At 56.4% G+C, this 18,541-nt stretch overlaps 1 protein-coding gene across 1 annotated transcript in view; it reads left to right on the top strand.

Annotated features, from left to right (window-relative positions):
* PTTG1IP (PTTG1 interacting protein) overlaps positions 1 to 17,467 on the top strand; it is a 17,754-nt gene extending 287 nt beyond the window's left edge. Inside the window, exons 2-6 of the mRNA XM_025863403.2 lie at positions 6,804 to 6,856; positions 8,290 to 8,398; positions 12,402 to 12,576; positions 13,328 to 13,374; positions 15,652 to 17,467. Of these exons, the coding sequence (XP_025719188.2) occupies positions 6,804 to 6,856; positions 8,290 to 8,398; positions 12,402 to 12,576; positions 13,328 to 13,374; positions 15,652 to 15,698 (431 nt within the window). The 3' untranslated portion in view covers positions 15,699 to 17,467. The remainder of the gene's footprint in view (positions 1 to 6,803; positions 6,857 to 8,289; positions 8,399 to 12,401; positions 12,577 to 13,327; positions 13,375 to 15,651) is intronic.
* The last annotated feature ends 1,074 nt before the right edge of the window (positions 17,468 to 18,541 follow it).

Genomic DNA, 18,541 nt, shown 5'->3' with positions numbered 1-18,541 from the left:
GCGGTGGGGGGCCCGCGGGGTCCTCGGCGGGGCGGGGGATGAGGGGGGGCGGGGGCCCGGGCGCGGGGGCGGGGGGGGGGGGGGGCGGGGTCCCGGGCTGGTGGAGGGGCCCGCCCTTTGTCTTGGGTCAGCCTCGCCGCAGTGTCGGCGGGGCCTGCGGGATTGTCCTGGCTTAGTACTCGGCCCAGCCTCCCCGCCGTTCTCTCTGGAGGAGCTCGCCGTTTTCGGTTCCGAGCCTGGGAGTAGAGCTCCGAGGCTGCTGGAGCCCCACAGCGGGTCGGTAGCCGATGTCCAGGTCCGGGCCCCTTGAGAATTGGGGGGTGGCCACTGGTGTGGCACAGGGGGCCCCACTCCACTCGCCGCAGGCCCCAGTGGAGGCAGGAACGCACAGGGCCACGGGAGCTGCGGCTTCAAAGGAAGCCGATTCTGTTTCTGCGCTCAGCGGCCCTGGGGTGGGCTGTGCTGCCAGGGGCTGGGACCATGGTGATCAACAGACTGTTCTGGGGGCACTGACCAAGGAACAGAGCTTGAGAGGGAAGTGTATGACCTAGGGCCAAAGTCATGTGTCAGAAGGTTCCAGAAATGCAGTATTGCTGGAGGGTGGCCTCCTGTGGGGCCTGGAGGGGGCAGGGAGGTCCTCAGACTCAGCCTCTGGGCCTGGGGGAAAACCAGGGAAGCTGGGAGTGTCAGGGTTTGGCCTGTTTGAGAACTGTCCTGCCGGCTGCCCTGTGTGGAGTACCCATGTGATCAGCAGTAGAGCCTCGGGCAGGCCTGATGACCTCCGTCCCAGGGCTTTACCAGTGGGATTGCCTTGGGGCCAGTATTTTTCTCAACTCCTGTTAGCCCGGGCTTGGTTGAGTTCTGTTTAGCCCAGCAAAGCACCTTTCTTGCGTGACCCTACTGAACGTGTATTTCAGTGCATGACTGTTCTTCTCCTAATTTACTTCCAGTGTGTGTGTGTGTGACGTTTCCGAGGCAGCTGTCTGCACTGTGCAGGGAACAGTTTGGTCTAGATGGAGTTCCAAGCACAAGTGTGGAATGGGGACTTTTTACCATAATAGATGGATAATATGCCAAAATTCTGTCTCTCTCAGTGGCTAGCGGATGTGTGCCTAATTGCTGCGGGCGTGTCAGGAGTGGGCCTGATTGTTTGACCACTCTGTTACTCATAGTGCCCTGGAGTTCGGAGAGGTACGCAGGGGCCTTCCTGCGGTGAGTGGGCTGTCCTTTGGTGACTTTAATTTGTTTCCTCATTGGGGAATTAGACCAGAGCTGTTGCTGTAGATTTCAGCTGAAAAGCAGCTGCTTTGGCTGCACGGCATTCCACTCACTGTAATTCAATGGGAAGCTGCCTGTCCTTTGCTTTGGCTCATAGTAATTACCTCTCTTCTGGTGGAATCAACCCAGTTCCTTGGTGGGTGGTAGTGGGCTCTTGTCTCTTTCCTCAGCAACACCTTCAAAGGGGAGGAATGATGTGCTGTGAGGGTGCTTAACCCCCAGGTATCCTGGGGGTCTGCGTTTGCCTTTCTTCGCAGGGGGGCACTGTGGGAGCAGTGAGGGCTCCCCATCCACAGAGTATGTGCTCAGTGTGGGATTTTTGCTGCTTGTCATACTGTAGGAATGTGACTACACTGTTGACGATGTTGGCCTTCCTTGCAAGGGTACTAGGGTTCTTCAGAGAAACAGAACCCGTAGGGTGTCTATAGCTGTGGAGAAAGAGACGTATTATGAAGGATTGGCTCACGTGATTGTGGAGGCTGGGAAGTCCCATGACCTGCGGTTTGCAGGTTGGAGTCCCAGGAAAGCTGCTGGAATTCAGTCCATGTTGGAAGCACCTGGGACCCAGTGTCTGAGGGTAGGAGAAAATAGGTGTCCCAGCTTCAGCAGAAAGAGTAAATTCCCCATTCCTCTGCCTTTTTTGTTCGCTGGTGCCCCTCTATGGATTGGGTGATGCCCTTGCATTGGTCAGGGCAGTATTCTTTATTCGGTCTACCAGTTTGAACGCCGATCCCCTGAAACACCCGGAAATATTTTACCGGCTACCTGCGCCGTCGCCCAGTCAGGTTGACACATAAGTTAACCGTCACAGCAATCCCAGGCCAACAGTTTCTGATGTCTTACTATCTGTTTGGTGGCGTGGAGACACGAGGGACGCAGGGCACACTGAAGATCTGTCGAGGGAGGCTCTGGGACTCACAGCGGCCTCCACAGGCCATGGAGTCCACCCTGTGTGTGGGGTAAGACTCCGTCCCAGAGTCTCATCTGTACATCGGTGGTGGGGGGGATGACCCTGAGAACCAGCTGCCTGAAGGATGCAGAAGAGCTCTGTTGTGGCCTGTGCAGGTCCCACCCCGACTGCTCCCTACGAAGGGCACTGGATTTGGAGGGGGCTTGCTGGCCCTGTCCCGCCACCTCCTGCCGTAAGAGCGTTACATCGTGTATACAGATGGTGCCTGTTACTCGTATACATAGACAGTTCCCGACTTACACGGGTTCGACATCAGATACTTTGACTTCGTGGTGGTGTGAAAGGGACATGCAGTCAGGGGAACCAGTGCTTGGAGTGTGGGGTGTGGGTCTCTGCCCAGGCTAGCGGTGTGCGGCCCTGTCCTGGGGCTGCGCAGGCCCGCGGTCGCACAGCCGTTCCGCTGGTCACTTTGGGTACGGTATTCGGTCAGTTACAGGAGCTATTCAACACTCTCTTGTGAGACAGGCCGTGTGCGAGTGGTTCTGCCCAGCTGTCGGCCAACGCAAGTGTGCTCAGAACGTTTAAGATTGGCCAGGTGTACTAACTGGATTTTTGATAGGCTGTTTTCCACTTACAGTGGGTTTCTTCCTAAATCAAGGAAGAGCTGTACAACACTCATCGCTCTTTTGTTTCTACTGAGATAGGAAGATGAGCGGACTCTTTGTCTGATGCACTTTGCACCCTTGTTTGTCGCGTCAAGCTAGTGAAGTAGGTGCTCTTTCGCCAAGCAGAGTGGGCACGGTGTCCGGGAGGGGCCGGCGCCGCCCTCTGGCCTGTGGTGTGGCACATGCACAGTGAGTGTGTAGTGCTTACTCGTTCCTTTACTTTTCAAAACAGATCCCTTTACACGCGCTAGTGTCCTCTGTCCTGAGTGGGCGCCCCCGAATCTCGCGTACACAGTGTGACCAGGGGCCACGGGCTGGCATGTCCGAACACAAGGATGATCTTCTTTTGGTCTTTTCTTTTAATTTTCAAAGGGAACGATACGTCAGGTTTTCTAATCATTGGTAAATGGACTCTCAGAGATTTCCAGTCCTCGGACTTCCAGAGTCAGGATATGGGCACTTAGTGTTAGACTGGGCCAATACCAGGGCAGTTTTTATTTCTCTCTGGCGATCAGCGCGTGGTTTTCTGTGCCCTGGTCTTTGAAGCAGGAGGAAGGAGGTAATGTATGTTGGTCAGATGATAAGGTGTTTCTGGAGGGAGAGGATGGAGCGACCTTTCCCCAGCGCTGCCCCGTTTTCAGGAGTGCTGTCTAACCGAGGTTTCCGCCTGCGCTGACAGCTGCCGGGTCGCGGCGGCGGAGGGGGAAGGAGGGGGGCCGGTCTCCACGGACTCTTGCTCTCTAGTCCAGAGGCCCTGGGGTGGACGAGCTTGAATGGTATGTGTCTTGGAGCTTAGTTCACACGAGTCCAGCTATCAAAAAGACTTTAAAAAGGAAAAAAAAAAATCCCCATGAAAAGGTTCCTGTCTGCTCTCCTCCCTGTGGCCACTCAGTTAAGATTGATGAGAAGTACGTCTTTTCTTGTAGAATTTTTCGAGAAGGACTTGAGAGTGGGTGTGTCAGCAACTGTCCAGATTTTCAGTGGCTCCCTGCCTACCTCTTTGTTTAGAAAAATGTCAAAGCTGCAAAAAGTGGAAGGAATAAATAGCACAGTGACCTTGCAGATGCCTCTCTGTTCTCCAGCACTTCCTGTTTGCTTTGCCCCTTCGTCCCCATGTCTGCTTGTCACTGTTTTAACCAAACCGTCTGAGAGCTGGTTGTCTGTGGCCCTGCGCCTCAGGGTAGGCCTCCCGAGGATGAGGGCCTTCTACACAGTGGAGCTGTACCGAGCGAAGTCTGGACGGTTAGCATGGGTGCGCTCCTCGAACACCGCGGTGTAGCGTAGGCTGTCTGTACTCTCTTCACCAGTCACCCCAGTAACGTCCAGCTCCATTCGTCTGGAACACCTCCTCCCTGCGCTGTCAGGAAACGAGTTTGTAGAAGGCCCTTCGGTTGGTCTTGCCTGGTGTCGTCTAACTTGGATTCCGGTGCCTTTGGACAGGAGCCAACCACACGTGGCTGCGTCCTCCCCTGCTCCCCCGGGGCACCTGCCGGCATGTTGTCCCATTGTCCTGTCCTTATGGTGATACTTTGATCACTTCTTCCTAAGTGATTAAACTGGGGGGGGGGAGCTTTGAGACCACAGGTGTCCTGTCACCTCACAGACGGGCACAGTGGTCTCAGCGACCAGATTTACCAAGGTGAGTGCAGAATGGCGGGTCTTCACCCATTGCTCCTCCTTGGCTGCTTGACCTTCCCTCTGTTCCATGTCCAGGTGAAGTCCTGGACCATTCAAGAGGCTAGAGTCCATTACTGTCAGTCACTTTGATTTGTCATTGTCCCCATTTCGCAAGGAGGACCCCACCCCCTTCACGTGGGCATCTGGTCCTTTTGTCATTTACCCCTAAGTTGGTACCACTCTGACGCAGTCGTCTGCTCGAGGCCCGTCTTGTCCTGTCTCTGTCCCAGTGCCGGGATCAGCTGTTTCTCCCAGGAGTCCTGGCTCCGTTTGCTAGGGGAACAGTGTCTAGAAACTAAGGTCCCTGTGCGGCCCAGTGCTGTCCTCCGGGCCCCTCAGTGGACAGAGTGGGACGGAGCCCCTCTTTGGGCACAGCTGGCCCCGCCGCCAGACGCCTGTGCCCGGTTGCTGTCGTCAGCCACCGCGACCCTGCGGCGCTTGCAGAAATCGAGGTGCTTCCCGGCTTGTCCGTTTTCCTTCCCTTCGCGGAGCTAAGTCGGGTGCGTTGTGAGAGCAGTGCTTGGCCGGGGCGCTGGGAGGGCCGCTGTCCAGCGGTGGCTGCTGCGGGGCAACATGTGCTGACCGGGCTGTCGCTGGGTTGGAAATAAAGCGGGGCTGTACTCGGCGGAATGGAGGAGCGTCAGACCCACCGGCACCCCGGCCACTTCACGGCGCCAGGCCCCTCTGGGCACGCCCACCCCTCGGGATTTTCCCCACTCACGTTCTGCTGGGTCTCCTCCGTCCGCGGGGCGCCCCGTACCCTCCGCTTAAGCTTTGTGAGGCCCTCACTGCGCATGTCACGAACTAGAGGTAAACGTGTGTCTTCCTTTCTCTTTCAAGATGAATTTTATGTCCAGTGAAATGCAGGGTCTTCAGTGTGCCATGGGGTGAGTGAGACCTGTGTCACCCTGGCCCCTGTCAAGCTGCTGGAACATGCCCATCTCTCCCGAAGGTTCAGGCCACCACTGCCCCTTTGCCAGTGTAGAGGAGTCGATCCAGAGCTGCGCGTCCAGGGGATCCAGCAGGATGGTCTTCGTGTCAGGTTTCCATGAGCCCCCATAATGTTTCTAAGACTCGTCCGTGTCTTCTGCACACGGTGCACTTCCTCTCGTGGCTAAATACTGTTCTGTTGTTGTACGACCGCACCGGTTAGCCCATCCTTCTGTGCTTGGGCATCTGGGCTGTTTGAAGCTTTTTGCTGTTATCATAAAGGTGCTCGGGTGGTCAGTTGGTTAAGCATCTGCCTGTGGCTCAGCTCCTGATCCCAGGGCTCCGTGCTCCACGGGGAGCCTGCTTCTCCCTCCCCCTCTACTCCCCCTATGTCTGCTCACTCGAGCTCTCTCTCTGAAATAAATCTTTCAAAAAAAAAATGTTGCCATGAACATTTCTGTACAAGTCTTCCTGGGGGCTTCTGTTCTGATTTTCTTGAGTGAAATACTAGAGTAGGGTTGCTGAGTCCTAGGGGAGGCGTAGGTGGAGCCCTTTTGCACTCCCGTCCACACTGTGTGAGACTTCCCGATTGCTCTCTGTCTGCGCCAGCACCTAGTGTTGCCAGTCTTTTTAACGTTAGTCATTCTGGTGGATGTGAAGTGGTATCTGGCTGTGACTTTAAGTTGCAATTCCTGGTGACTAATGAGGTTGCCCACACAGCTCTTTTCCAAAGTATGTGTGTGTGTTTTGAGTCATGGGGTGTGGTAAATCGCAGCCTGACAGGGGATGCGCATGTTTTATTCATACCCTAGTTCTTTACTTCTGATTAGCTTGAGCTCCAGAGCTGTTAGCTGTGTGGGGTTTGACGCCTTGGTGGGTGAGGAGTGGCCAGAGCTGCGGGGTGCCCTGCAGGATTGGCATCTGCTGATTCCGGGGGGGCTTCTCCCGCAGGGCTGGGGGGGACTGGCAGGGCCAGTGCCTGGGTTTTGTCTCGTGGGCCTGGCATTGCTGTGGCCTTTGGTTCCAAAGAGAGTGTGTGCTGAGGAGCCAGGGGGCCTGGGCTGGCTAGGGTCTGTGGGACGCGTCTGGGCTCATACCCTCTTCCCTGGAGGCACTGCCTTTGTGTGCCGAGACCTGTTTCCTGCACGACCCCTTGCAGATATAGGAGCCTTGGTGCTGTGTCTGCCTCCTCCCCGGGGCCCAGTGGGTGCTCCCTGAAGGCTGGCTGCCGGGAGAGGATGTGCGGCTCTGGGGTTGGGAGTGGAGCCTGTCCCCCTTCCCCCCAGCCCTCCTAAGTGCATGTGGGCCTTGCCTGACTCTCTGATGTGTGTTCGTCCCCACAGCTTGCTCTCAGAACACTAACAGAACCTGTGAGGAGTGCCTGAAAAATGTCTCCGTAAGTAGCACGGCCACCTCCTCGGCCCCGGGGGCTCTCATGTGCGTGACGGTGACCTATTGCTGCCACCTGAAGTGCTCCCCACAAAAGAGAACCATCCTCCTAGTGAGCTCCCGTGGCTTTCAGTAACACGGTTATGACATGGTTGTAAACATGGGAAACTAGCATTCTGTGAAAATGGAGGATTTACCAAAAGCCATTCACCGGGACCAGGCCGCTGACGTGGAGGGTGTTCTCCGACGGCCAGAACAAAGAGGGTTGAGCGCTATTCGCTGGGTGTGCTGTGAGCATGGTAAATGCGCCGTGTAGCTCTGGGAGAGCCCAGGCTTCTTCCTCACATTCGTAATGGACTTGCACCCTGGCCTGGGACACAAATACCTGATTTCCTGTCCTTTTGAAGAACTCAGAGAAGGCTCTGTAGGACGGTTACCTTCAGGATTCAAAGTACCAAGTGCAAAACCCCGACCTGAGGACCCATGAGGGCTACCCGAGCACACGTCTGGGCCACCCACGTGCGCCTGGTGCCAGGAGCGATCGAGTGGCCGGCGGGGTGTGGTGCCGTCTCTGCACCTGCCTCGCCCCTGATGTTCTTAGGGACTCGGACGGGAGTGTCTGTGAGGCGCCCTCCAGCCCTGAGGTTCTGGGCCGGTGCCTTTGAGCCTTAATGCATTTTTTTTTTTTTTAAGAATTTATTTATTCACTTGAGAGAGACAGAGAGAGGGTGAGTAGGGGAGGGGCAGAGGGAGAGGGAGAAGCAGGCTCCCCGCTGAGCAGGGACCACAACACGGGGCTCGATCCCAGGACCCTGAGATCATGTCCTGAGCCGAAGGCAGACGCTTCACAGACCTAGGCGCCCCCGGATGCACTATCTTTAAGACAGCCAGGCACCCCATGCAGTTGGAGAGGTCACAGTGTTTTCCAAGGTCACTTAAGTCCACTGACAAGGACTTAACTGAGCTCCTCCTGTGGGCCCGCTGGGTCCTGCCTGCCCTCCTGCAGATGAACTGAGATAGGTACTCCCGCTGAGTGTGTTGGGTGCTACTGATGGGAAGGTGATGGGGAGGCGGGGCGATGGGGAGTGGGTTGCTCAGGGGAGGCCATGTGGGGGAGGGGAGGGCACACATGCTTGGGGAAGAATGTTCTGGGCAGAAGGAGTGGCTGTGCAAAGATTCTGGGCAGGGAGCCACCTGGCAGCTTTCAGGACGTGCACAGAGGCCTAGAGGCCGGGCGGGGTGCCTGGTGGGAGAGGGTTTGAGTAACCTCAACCCTGGTGGGCCGGATGGGGTGGAGCTGATGGGGTGGGGTGGGGGCTGAGGCCTTCCAGTCTGTCACCTGAGGGCGAGCAGGAGGTGTGGGGCTCCAATCCCAGACAGTCTGATTCTTGGGTGTGTATGTTGCATTTCTGACGTTTGTCGAACATTCGTCCTTTTCAGTGTCTTTGGTGCCACACCAACAAGGCGTGCTTGGACTACCCGGTGAGCAGGATCCTGCCGCCCAGTTCCCTCTGTAAGCTGAGCTCTGCACGCTGGGGCGTTTGCTGGGGTGAGTCTTCGTTTTCATAGAGTTCTCGCAAAGTCTGTATTTTGGAAAGTCTGGTTGTGCTCAGTGAACGTAAGCTGCCAGAACGCGTGCTCTCTGCAAGAAGTCAGGAAGCCAGTGAGAGAGTGTGCTTTCTGGGAGGGCTGCTGGCGGTCCCCGGGGTCTGGAGGCCCAGCTGTAGGGCCATCAGCCTCGGCTCTGCACTGGGTCCCTCTGCATCCCGAGATGGCGGAGGGCAGAGGGTGTGTTTGGGGACTGTTTCAGCACACGGTGTCTCGGCTGCATCTGTGTGCTGGGAGTCCTGCTCAGCATGGTCAGGCCCTTCTTTCCTGACTTGTCCCTTTCTGTCTGGAGATGGTGGGTTTTCCAGGCGCTCTCTCTGTGGGTCTGTTAACCCTCGTGAGACCCCAGAGAGACCAGTCCTGGACCAGGGAGCCCGGGGCATTCTGAGCCTGAGTTGTTAAGGTGTTCTTAAGATGAGGCATGACTTCTAATGAAGTGCACATGCTGTTTCCCTGTCCCCGTAGACTCTAGTGTCTAACAGACACACACGTGTACATACACCTACACCCGTTCAGGGAGCGGAGTGAGGTTTTGACACACGTAGACAGGTAACCTCCGCTCAGCACTCGCAGCCTGACCGTGTCAGGACCCCGCGTCAGCCCCTGGGCTGACTTTCCATCAGCACAGGTGAGTGCTGCCTACACTGCCCTTCCCGTAAAGGAAATCACGTGTGTGTGTCCGACTTTCCGTGCAGTCGTGTGTCTGAGACTCCAGTGTCCCGGCCCATCTGTCCGGCGGCTGCTCAGTGCCCTGCAGGCGTCCATGCGGACGCCCCAGTGCTGCCGTAAACGTGCTCGTGGGGCCGGCTGCCCACACTCACTTCCAATGGGCGTGTACTAAGGAGCACGATCACGGGGTCGCCGCGCATAGTAGGTCCGCAGACGTTTTCCCAGAGTGGCTGTGCCACTTTACGCTCCTCCAGGTGGTGCGGGCCTTCCCGTTGTCCCACGTCCCTGCCAACACTTGGGGTAATCAGTCATCTTCATTTTAGTCCATCCGGTGGGTGTGAAGGGGTATTTCGTTGTAGTTTTAATTTGCGTTTCTCTGATGACTAATGATGTTGAGCACCTTTCAAGTGGGGTCACTTTTGATAATTCTCCTGTGCAATGAAGTTCCTGCTTTGGGGCCGTGGGGCTGGCTGAGCGCCTGGCATGGGACAGATGAGATCCACAGTGTGGGGGACGGGGGGCAGGGAACAAGCCAGGGACTGTGGGAGGTAGGCTCTGCACTCAGGACAGGTGGCCTGCTTCCTAAGAGAAGGTGCACATGGTGTCATTCATGCCGGGGCTGCATGGAACTGAAGCCTGCCACCTGGGACTCAGGGATCGGTGGGGATGCTCCAGGTCCCCATGGCACTAAGGAGGGTTGGGAAGGCGCACTGGGCTGAGGGTGTATTGGCCTTCTCTGTGGGAACAGAATGGGCAGGGGGCTTGTGCTCGTGCCGTCTGGGGAGCCCGGGAGGGCCCCCAGCCCCCCTCGATGTCAGGGCAGCACGTAACTGTAATTCCAGACCTCACGCCATGGGTGCTCTCTGTTCTGACAAAGAACTTTAGAATCATCTTATCCAGCTCTGGGCAAAATTGTTTTGGGGTTTTAACTGTAATTACATGTTCGCTTGGAGAAACATGAAGTCTTTAGGATGTTACCCCTTTGGCAGAAGTAGGTGTCCCTGCTGCACTCAGGTCACCCTCACGGCCTCAGGCTCCATAGCTTTTACGTGGAGGGCTCATGGGAATGAGGGCCTGCAGTGTTTTTCCCCGTTGTGATCGGGATTTCTGTTTTTTGGTTTTTTTTTTTTAAGATTTTATTTGTTTGACACAGACACACACAGAGAGAGGGTGAGAGCGAGCACAAGCAGGGGGAGTGGCAGAGGGAGAGGGAGCCCGATGCGGGACTCGATCCCAGGACCCCGGGATCATGACCTGAGCCGAAGGCAGACGCTCAACCAGCGGAGCCACCCGGGTGCCCCATGGGATTTCTGTATTTTATAACTGGTTTTAGCTGCTAGTCAGAAAAGCTGTTTTGGGGGGGGGGAGGCAGACATTTCTAAGCCAGGTGTCTTGCTGATCTGATTGGTTTTTAAAGTGGATTGTTTGCAAGTGCTATCGTCAAAACCCACTGTTGTGACCTTCCGCTTGTGAAGGTCTTTTCTGATACTGTTGCGGTCATGACTGCTTGGTGTGCCGGCTCTTCCAGAACAGGTGGCAGGAGTTGAAACCACGTGAGTGTAGCTCGGAAGGTGTGTCATCAGATGTGACCCTGATTCTGATCGTCAGCGTAGGTGCACAAACTGGAGGCCAGCCTGTGGGGCTCGCGGCCAATCTGTGTGGAGTGCCCGGCTCTCGGCGGCGGCCTCCCTGTGCCCACCGCCGTCCTGGGCAGAGCTCGCTCTCGAAACTGCCTCGGTGGCCATCTGAACGGGGCGAGTGGACACGTTTGCAAGAGCACTATCAGAGCTCTTTGATTGGCTTTGGTTCTAATTAAATAGAAAACTATTGGTGGGTTTGGCTTTATAAATCCTTCGGAAAAGTCAGAAAGAATTGTAAAGCTTGTTTTAACTACTTGTCTCAGGAGTTGGGTCTTGACGGGAAATCATAAAATCATTGGCAGCTGATGAGGCAGCCGTCTTCAGGCCCCGTGGGTGGTGCCAGGGCTCCACGGTCCCTTATCTGCCTGCTGGGGTCAGAAGTTGTCCTGGGGAAGTAAATGCAGGTGACCTTGAACAGCGTAGGGGTTAGGTGTGCTGGTGCCCCGGGCACTTGAAAATCTGCATGTGACTTCTTTTTTTTTAAATTTTATTTTATTATGTTAGTCACCATACAATACATCATTAGTTTTTGATGTAGTGATCCACGGTCCATTGTTTTCGTATAACGCCCAGTGCTCCATGCAGTACGTGCCCTCCTTCATACCCATCACCGGGCCAACCCATCCCCCCACCCCCTCCCCTCTAGAACCCTGTTTGCTTCTCAGAGTCCATAGTCTCTCATGGTTCATCTCTCCCTCCGATTCCCCCCCTCATTTTTCCCTTCCTTCTCCTAATGTCCTCCATTCTATTCCTTATGTTCCACAAATAAGTGAAACCATATGATAACTGTCTTTCTCTGCTTGACTTAGTTCACTTAAGCATCATCTCCTCCAGTCCCATCCGTGTGGGTGTAAAGTTGGGTGTTCATCCTTTCTGATGGCTGAGTAATCTTCCATTGTATATATGGACCACATCTTCTTTATCCATTCATCTGTTGAGGGGCATCTCGGCTCCTTCCACAGTTTGGCTATTTTTTAGCGGACGTTGCTGCTGTGAACATTAGGGTGCATCTGCATGTAACTTCCGATTTCCTGGAAACTGAACAGCCGCCAGCCTGCCGTGGACGGAAGGCTTGCTAGTAACAGAGGATTCGAGGTGTGCGCACGCATGTGTGCGTGTGTTATGTGCACCGTGTGCTGTGTTTTCACAGGGAAGTAGGCTAGAGAGAGGGAAACGTTAGTGAGAACGTCATCAGGAAGAGAAAGTGCACGTACGGTATCGTCCTGGATTTGGGGAAACCACGCCCACAGATTCGTGGACCTGGACGGTTCAGACTGTGTTCGAGGGCCCACGGTGTCGTGCTGTGGACTTGGGTTTAAGGATTGGATAAGCTGCCCCAGGCTTCAGTTCCATTTCTAGAGTTCCACAGAGTCTAAACGTGTGTCGGGACAGTCTGCGCGCCCAGCGGGCACTCTCCTTCCTGTGTCTGCTCGGTCCACGTGCCCCAGGCTTGCCGTGGGGAGGAACGCCGCCCCGTGTGTGGCCTGGGCCGTGGCGGTTGATTGAGAAATTGCTCACAAGTCACACACCCGCACTGAGAGGACACCTGGGGGCAGGCAGCTCTAGAACTGGGGGGCGCTGCTTTGGGCTCCCCGCGCCCCGTCCTGACTCCCTGACTCCCGACGGACCTTGCAGTGAACTTCGAGGCGCTGATCATCACGCTGTCGGTGGTGGGGGGGGCCGTCCTCCTGGCCGTGGCCGTGTGCTGCACCTGCTGCTGCTGCCGGAAGAACAGGAGCCGGAAGCCCGATAAGAGCGAGGAGAAGGCGGCGCGGGAGCGCGAGGAGCGCAGGATCCGGCAGGAGGAGAGGTGAGGCCCCGGGTCACTGGGGCGTCCCTGGGGCACGGGGCCCTGGTGGGCCGTGGGGAAGTGCCGCCCGCGGCCCCGAGTTCTCTCCGGCTTTGGACGGACCGTGGGTCGCGAGCCGGGGTTGTGGGACACGGTGTGGGCGTGGCGCAGGTCCTTGTCCTCCTGGGCTGCCACGGGCAGGACAGAGGCCCAGCTGGGGCGAGCTGGGCATTGGGGGCGCCTGCCTACCTGCGCCTGGGGCGGGCCTGCTGCGGCTAGCGCGTGGAGACGCTGTCCTCCCCTGCTCACGGAGCACTTTGGGGAGCTCGGGCCTGGCCTGGGTGGCAGGTGCGGCGGGTCACCAGGCCCTGCGTGATGGGACTGGGATCGTGGCTCGGAGACGTGCTGCCGCGTCAGGCCAGCCGCTGTTGGGTGGGCGTTGTCCCTGCAGAGTCATCGCTCCTAAGTAGCAACTAACACGTGTACATTCCCAATTTTCTGCAGAACCTAGCGTCAGATTTTCACTCCTCAGTGTGTTTTCTTTACATGAAAAATAGTTTAAGAAATCATAGTATTTGAATTGCCTTTACTGAAACAAAGAACCGAATGACAGGACACTGGAGCGGCCTCAGAAGATGGTGCTGGTCGTCACCCTGCTTGGCCCGGTGGCCACCGGCGCTTGTCCTCAGCCTCTCTGCCAAAGGAAGCGAAGGGTACATCTTTTAGTGTTATGTAATACTTTGATGCTAAATGAGATTTTTTTCTTTTTTAGGAGAGCAGAGATGAAATCAAGACATGATGAAATCAGAAAAAAATACGGTAAGTGTTGATGCGATGTCCGTGTCCGTTCCGTTTGATTGGGAGTTGATGCCACGCTGTGAGATGTGACTGCTTCCCTCGTCCACCTGTCTGGATTGAGCAGCCGGGTTTACTCTGTGCGGACTGGAATGAACTAACCCACGAATGTCTTGAAAAGGTGAAGCCTTGGCATATTTTTCTCTCGCCAAACTTCCTAGGACTGCTCACTCCCGAGGGCGTGGAACTTGGCCGGGCTCCGTGTGGCTCCTAGCCTGTCACCCTGTTTGTGTGACGCGGGGTGTGTGTGGTGACTGCGGGCCTCCCCTGCCTCGCCACCCTCATGTTCACGTCGCTCTCGCACCTGACTTCTGCGGGCTCAGCTCTCCATGCTGCCCAGGCGTTTTGTCTGCTTTGTTTTGGTTTTTGTTTGGAGAGACTGGGGGTGGGGTGGGGGTGACTCATTTTACTGTGTGAGAGCATTAACTCTGCTCCCCTGTTGAGTTGGCTGTTGGGATTGGGAGTCATGGACTCACTGGGCCTCCGCAGTGACCACCATGGGGCCTCCAGCCCTGGGCCACAGTGCTTCCTTTGACCTCGTGACCCGAGGATCACATGCTCTGTGTCAGGTGGACCAGGCAGCTGGGCTGAAGGCAAACTGATCAAATTCCAAAATCTTTACCAACTAATGTATGCATTTTGGAGTTCTCTTTATAGAGGATACTGTTTTCCTGGTATTTTAAGATCCCAAGCACTAAAACAGAGAGTCCCCAAGGCTCAGTTCCCTCTGGCGGGGGCCGCTGGCTGCATGCCCGCACCCCCATCCATACATGCCTCCTCTCACTGTCACGCCCTTGTGCTGGGTCACCTCAGGCTGGGGGTGACCCTGCCAGCCTCCAGGTGTTGATTCCAAGGCACGAGGCTGCCCCAACTGCCCCTCCTCCTGCTGCTGGGTCACCTCCGTTTAAGGCGAGATGTCCGGCCACCGAGAGAGCCTTCTCTGGTTGGCTCCCGCCCCTCAGCCTCCCCTTGGTGCTGCTCCTCTCCTGGCCAGCCTGGCTGTCCCCCTTGCTGCCTGTGGCACTCGCCCCGGGGTGCGGTGCTCTTTCCCCGCGTAGGTGGTGATAGACTCCGTGTGGGTGACATCCCCTGCCCAGCAGTCTTGGCGTGGTGCCCTCTCTCCCCAGTGCTCACCGAGCATCTGCTGCCCGCAGCTGGGTCCCCTGGTTTTCCACGACATTGAAAAGTGCGGAAAGGAGCTTGTTGGCATCTGATTAACAATATAAATACAAGGCAAGAGACGTGTCACACAGACTCACACTGAAGTGCCTTTACTGCCAAGCACAAGTAGCTTTCAGGTCTTCCCCTTTGTCCAGTTGTGTGCAGGGCCCTGGCCCAGGGGCCGTCTCCGTAACAGTGCCCTGGGGCACTTCCTTCCTATCATTTTGATGGTTCCTGTGGCCCTTAATTGCGCTGATAAAGCCCACTCATGCCTGTTTATACAAAGCCCATAGAGTGGACTGCACTTTGGAAAGACTCAGCTGGTAGAAGAATCCCCAGGGGTCCCCAAGGGGACTGGGGACAGGCACACGCTGCAGTTAACACACAACGCACGCGTAGACGAAACCCTTCTTGTGGTTTTAGAAGGTGTTTGATTTCCTGATCACAAAACAGTTTCTCCCCCTCTAAACTAGAAATAGAGCTAGGAGCTGTTTTGCTTTGTCTTTTCCCAACGCAACTGGGTGTGTTTGGCATTTGGCATCTGAACGCCCTTTACCAAAACCACCGTGGGCTTCCTCCTGTGGCTCGAGGCATGCCGTCCTCCTCAGGACCAGCAGCCCCGCACCCCCAAAATCTCCTGCAGCAAGTAGCTGTTGTTGCAGTGGCTCTGGGGGGAGGTGTTGGTTTGTGGTACAGGTTTCTGGAGAGAGGCAGAGGTGGTGTGGGTTTCTGCACTGCGAAGAGAGCTCCTCGTCTTCGGGTGTTTAGCACCAAAGATCTATGACCAAGTACATCGTACATCAGGATGTACATGTACATGTACATCAGGATGCTCGACGGTGAGATTGAAGGTCACCTCGTTCTAAGTCCGTCAACATGATAAGGACATGTAAAGTAGAGTGGTTTTGTAAGTCACCTGTGGTTTGACACGCAAAACGATGAAGTGTGCTCGAACCTGCTCAGACACCCGTTTCTCTTAAGGCCTCAGTAGGTCTTCGCGGAGAGCTCAGTTGTCCTGCTGTCTTGCATCTCGTTTGCCGTCCTGTGAGTGCATTTATAACCGGGATTGTTTTGTTCCAGGTTTGTTTAAAGAAGAAAACCCATATGCCAGGTTTGAGAACAACTGAGAGCACACCCCGCCCCGGGACGCGGCGCCGGTCAGCGGAGCCCCTGCCCCGCCGAGAGCACAAGTGCGTGGCCGCCTGCACCTGCGAGCTTCTGTCCCCTTCTCTGTATCTCTACTCAGTCACTCAAGACACTAAGCCCTTCGGGGGGTGGGGGTTGGTTTTGGTTTGGTTGCTACTTTGAGGAGGAAAGACAAACAGTGCACCACTCGATCAGTCGGTAAGCCACCTGCAGGCGGAGCCGCCCACCTCTCCTTCCGTGCCGGCGGGGCAGGAAGGGCGTCTGTCACCCGGCCATTGCCCCGTGAGCCCAGCGGCGTCTGGGTGCTGCGCGCTGACTCAGGACGCGCTCTCACCCCAGCTGCGCGGAACAGCACCGAGGGCGGGGGGTCCTGCTCACCTTGGGTCTGTGTTGCGTTTCATTTCATTTTAGATAATTCTTGGATTTCCTTCCTCCACCTGAAACATTTCACCAAAAAACTTGACTGTCAAAGTTCAGAGCACTTATTGGACAGTTTTTAAATTTTCATTTGTATCTTTACCAGAACATCACGGTTTTTTCCCAGTGAAAACTTGAGTAACAAATGAAGCTTGAAAGCCGCCTCTCCGGGGCGCCACAGCACTGACGCGGAGCCGCAGGGCCCGGGGAGGCCGCCGCCGCCCCGCTCTCGCCTTCCCTCCTGTTGGCAGCAGCCGTTGGGCCCTGTGTGGGGAGGCGCCCGTCTCGTGCCCGTCAGGCTGGCTGCACCGCGGTCACTGAGGGGCCTGGGTTGTCCCCAAAGAGGGAGGGACCGAGCACCAGTGGCGCGCCCCCCCCCCCCCCGCGGGGCTCTCTGCCCACCGGGGAGGCGGGTGTCCAGGTCGGCGGGAGGGATTTCCACGTGCTTGTCCAACGAGCCCCGTCCTGGAACCGCGCTCCTTGGGGCGTGTGGTGCAAGCTCCTGCAGAGGCAGCTTCTCGGGAGGCTGCCCGTGGCCTCCAGGCGCACCCTGCCGTGCCTTCTGCGGCCGTTCCGCCCCTTTCAGATCCAGATCCAGGACCGCGGTGAATGGACCAAGCGCTTCGTGTCAGGGGCGGCCGCAGTGACGTAACTGTGCGAACAGCCTTCCTTCAGTGTGAAAATAGGCCCAGGTGCCACACTGCTTCGGATTAGGAAGACGTTTAGCTTGGGGAAAGTGGGTCGACAGGCACCTACGAAAATGACATGTTTGGCTTTTGCCCTTGTGACCGCACAGAGCCCGCTCTCTCGGGCGACCGGTGCAGTGCCCGCCGCGGCGGCCAGTGCTGTCCTGGAATTTCCACCAGCTGGGAAACCAACCTCGCCGGACTCCGTTACTGTCTTTCTGACTTCTTGGGCGTTTGATAGCAGTTTAAAGTACTATGAAACATTCCTAAGTATTTTATAGCAGCCTGCACCTTTTGTCTTACTGTTTATTCAGCAGAGAAACTTTGTAACAGACTTCAGCAACCCTTGTGTTGGCACAGTAGTACTCTGTAAGCTCGCTCGCGCCGTGTCTTGGTTCTGGGTTGCTGAGCTCCCTGTTCTTCCATACCTGAGCTCCCTCTTCTTCCATACTGTGTATGTAATCCCATCATGGGGTCCTCAGCCCACACCAGGCCGTCTGGAGGGCTGTCTTAGGCCCTACGCTTTTTTCTGAAATAGTCCTAAGAGCAGCCATATATACGTAACCTCAAGGAAACCAGGAAGCTCGGAGTGCCTTAATTTTAACCAGTTTCCGAAAAATGGTTTAATACATACTTCGTTGAATACACTTTGTGTCCTTGTGTCTCATTTCTCTGTGGTGTTAGCATGATTACTTAGAGAGCGGTGGGTAGACTTTCTACGTAGAGACTTTTTAAGATTTTATTTATTCTAGAGAGAGCGAGCGAGAGTGTGGGTGGGCAGGGTGGGCGCCGAGGGAGAGAGTTCCAACCAGACACCACACCTCGTGTGGAGCCCTTCACGGAGCCTGACGCGGGGCTCGGTCCCATGCCCCTGAGATCATGACCTGAGCTGAAACCAAGAGTCAGACGCTGAACCGACTGCGCCGCCCAGGGGCCCTTCTGCATGGAGACTTTCAACCCGTCCCAGATGTGTGAGCGATCCCAGCTTCAGTACCATGGCCAAGGGGGAGACTGCCGCGTCCTCCAGTTGCCTGTTACCTACCCCCAACTGCTGTTCGCTGTCCAGCCAGAGACTCGGGCTGGTTTTCTGCCCCACCCCCACCCCCACCCCCAAGTGCTGCTCTCCTTCTGCTTAGCTGGAGTCGTACAGAATGGGGGGAAAGCAGTTCTGCCTTGAGCCTTGTGTCCGTGGCTGTAACTGCCGGCCGACTGCCCCCTCCCCAGGGTGGGGGGTCTTCAGTGCCTGGCCGCTGGGGGGCGCCCGTACCTCTTCTGAGCGGCTGCTGAGCCCATGTGACCATCGCTGCCGTCGTGGGATCTCTGGGACGTCCTCTGTGTGGCGCTGTCTGAAGTCCGACGTCCGCGTGGGGCAGGCGATCGGCCCGTGGGTGCCGTGGTCCCCGTGGGAAGTGTGTGAGCCTGCCCAGCGGAACCCAGGGCCGTGCAGGAGCCTCAAGCACTTGCAGGTTCCAGGGTGGGAACGCGGCAGCGCGGGCTCTTCCTTTTGGACGTCGAGGTCCAGATGCAGTCGTGGGGTACCCTTGTGACCAGCGTGTCCTTAGGGCATCCAGGCCCATGGGAAACACTCGCCTCGGATTCGTTGAAAAAGTTCCAAGTCCGATTATGGCAAGACCAGGGCCTTGAAAGGACGGGGTTGGTGAATGAAGTCCTTCCATTAGGATGTCTGCTCCTGAGGAAAGTTCCCCTTGTTGGGCTGTAAA

This window comes from Callorhinus ursinus, unplaced genomic scaffold (genome assembly GCF_003265705.2).
Source record: "Callorhinus ursinus isolate GAN/ISIS: 27379988/994484 unplaced genomic scaffold, GSC_fseal_2.0 scaffold98, whole genome shotgun sequence".
Classification (NCBI taxonomy): domain Eukaryota; kingdom Metazoa; phylum Chordata; class Mammalia; order Carnivora; family Otariidae; genus Callorhinus; species Callorhinus ursinus.
This window is presented reverse-complemented; position numbering and strand designations above follow the sequence as displayed.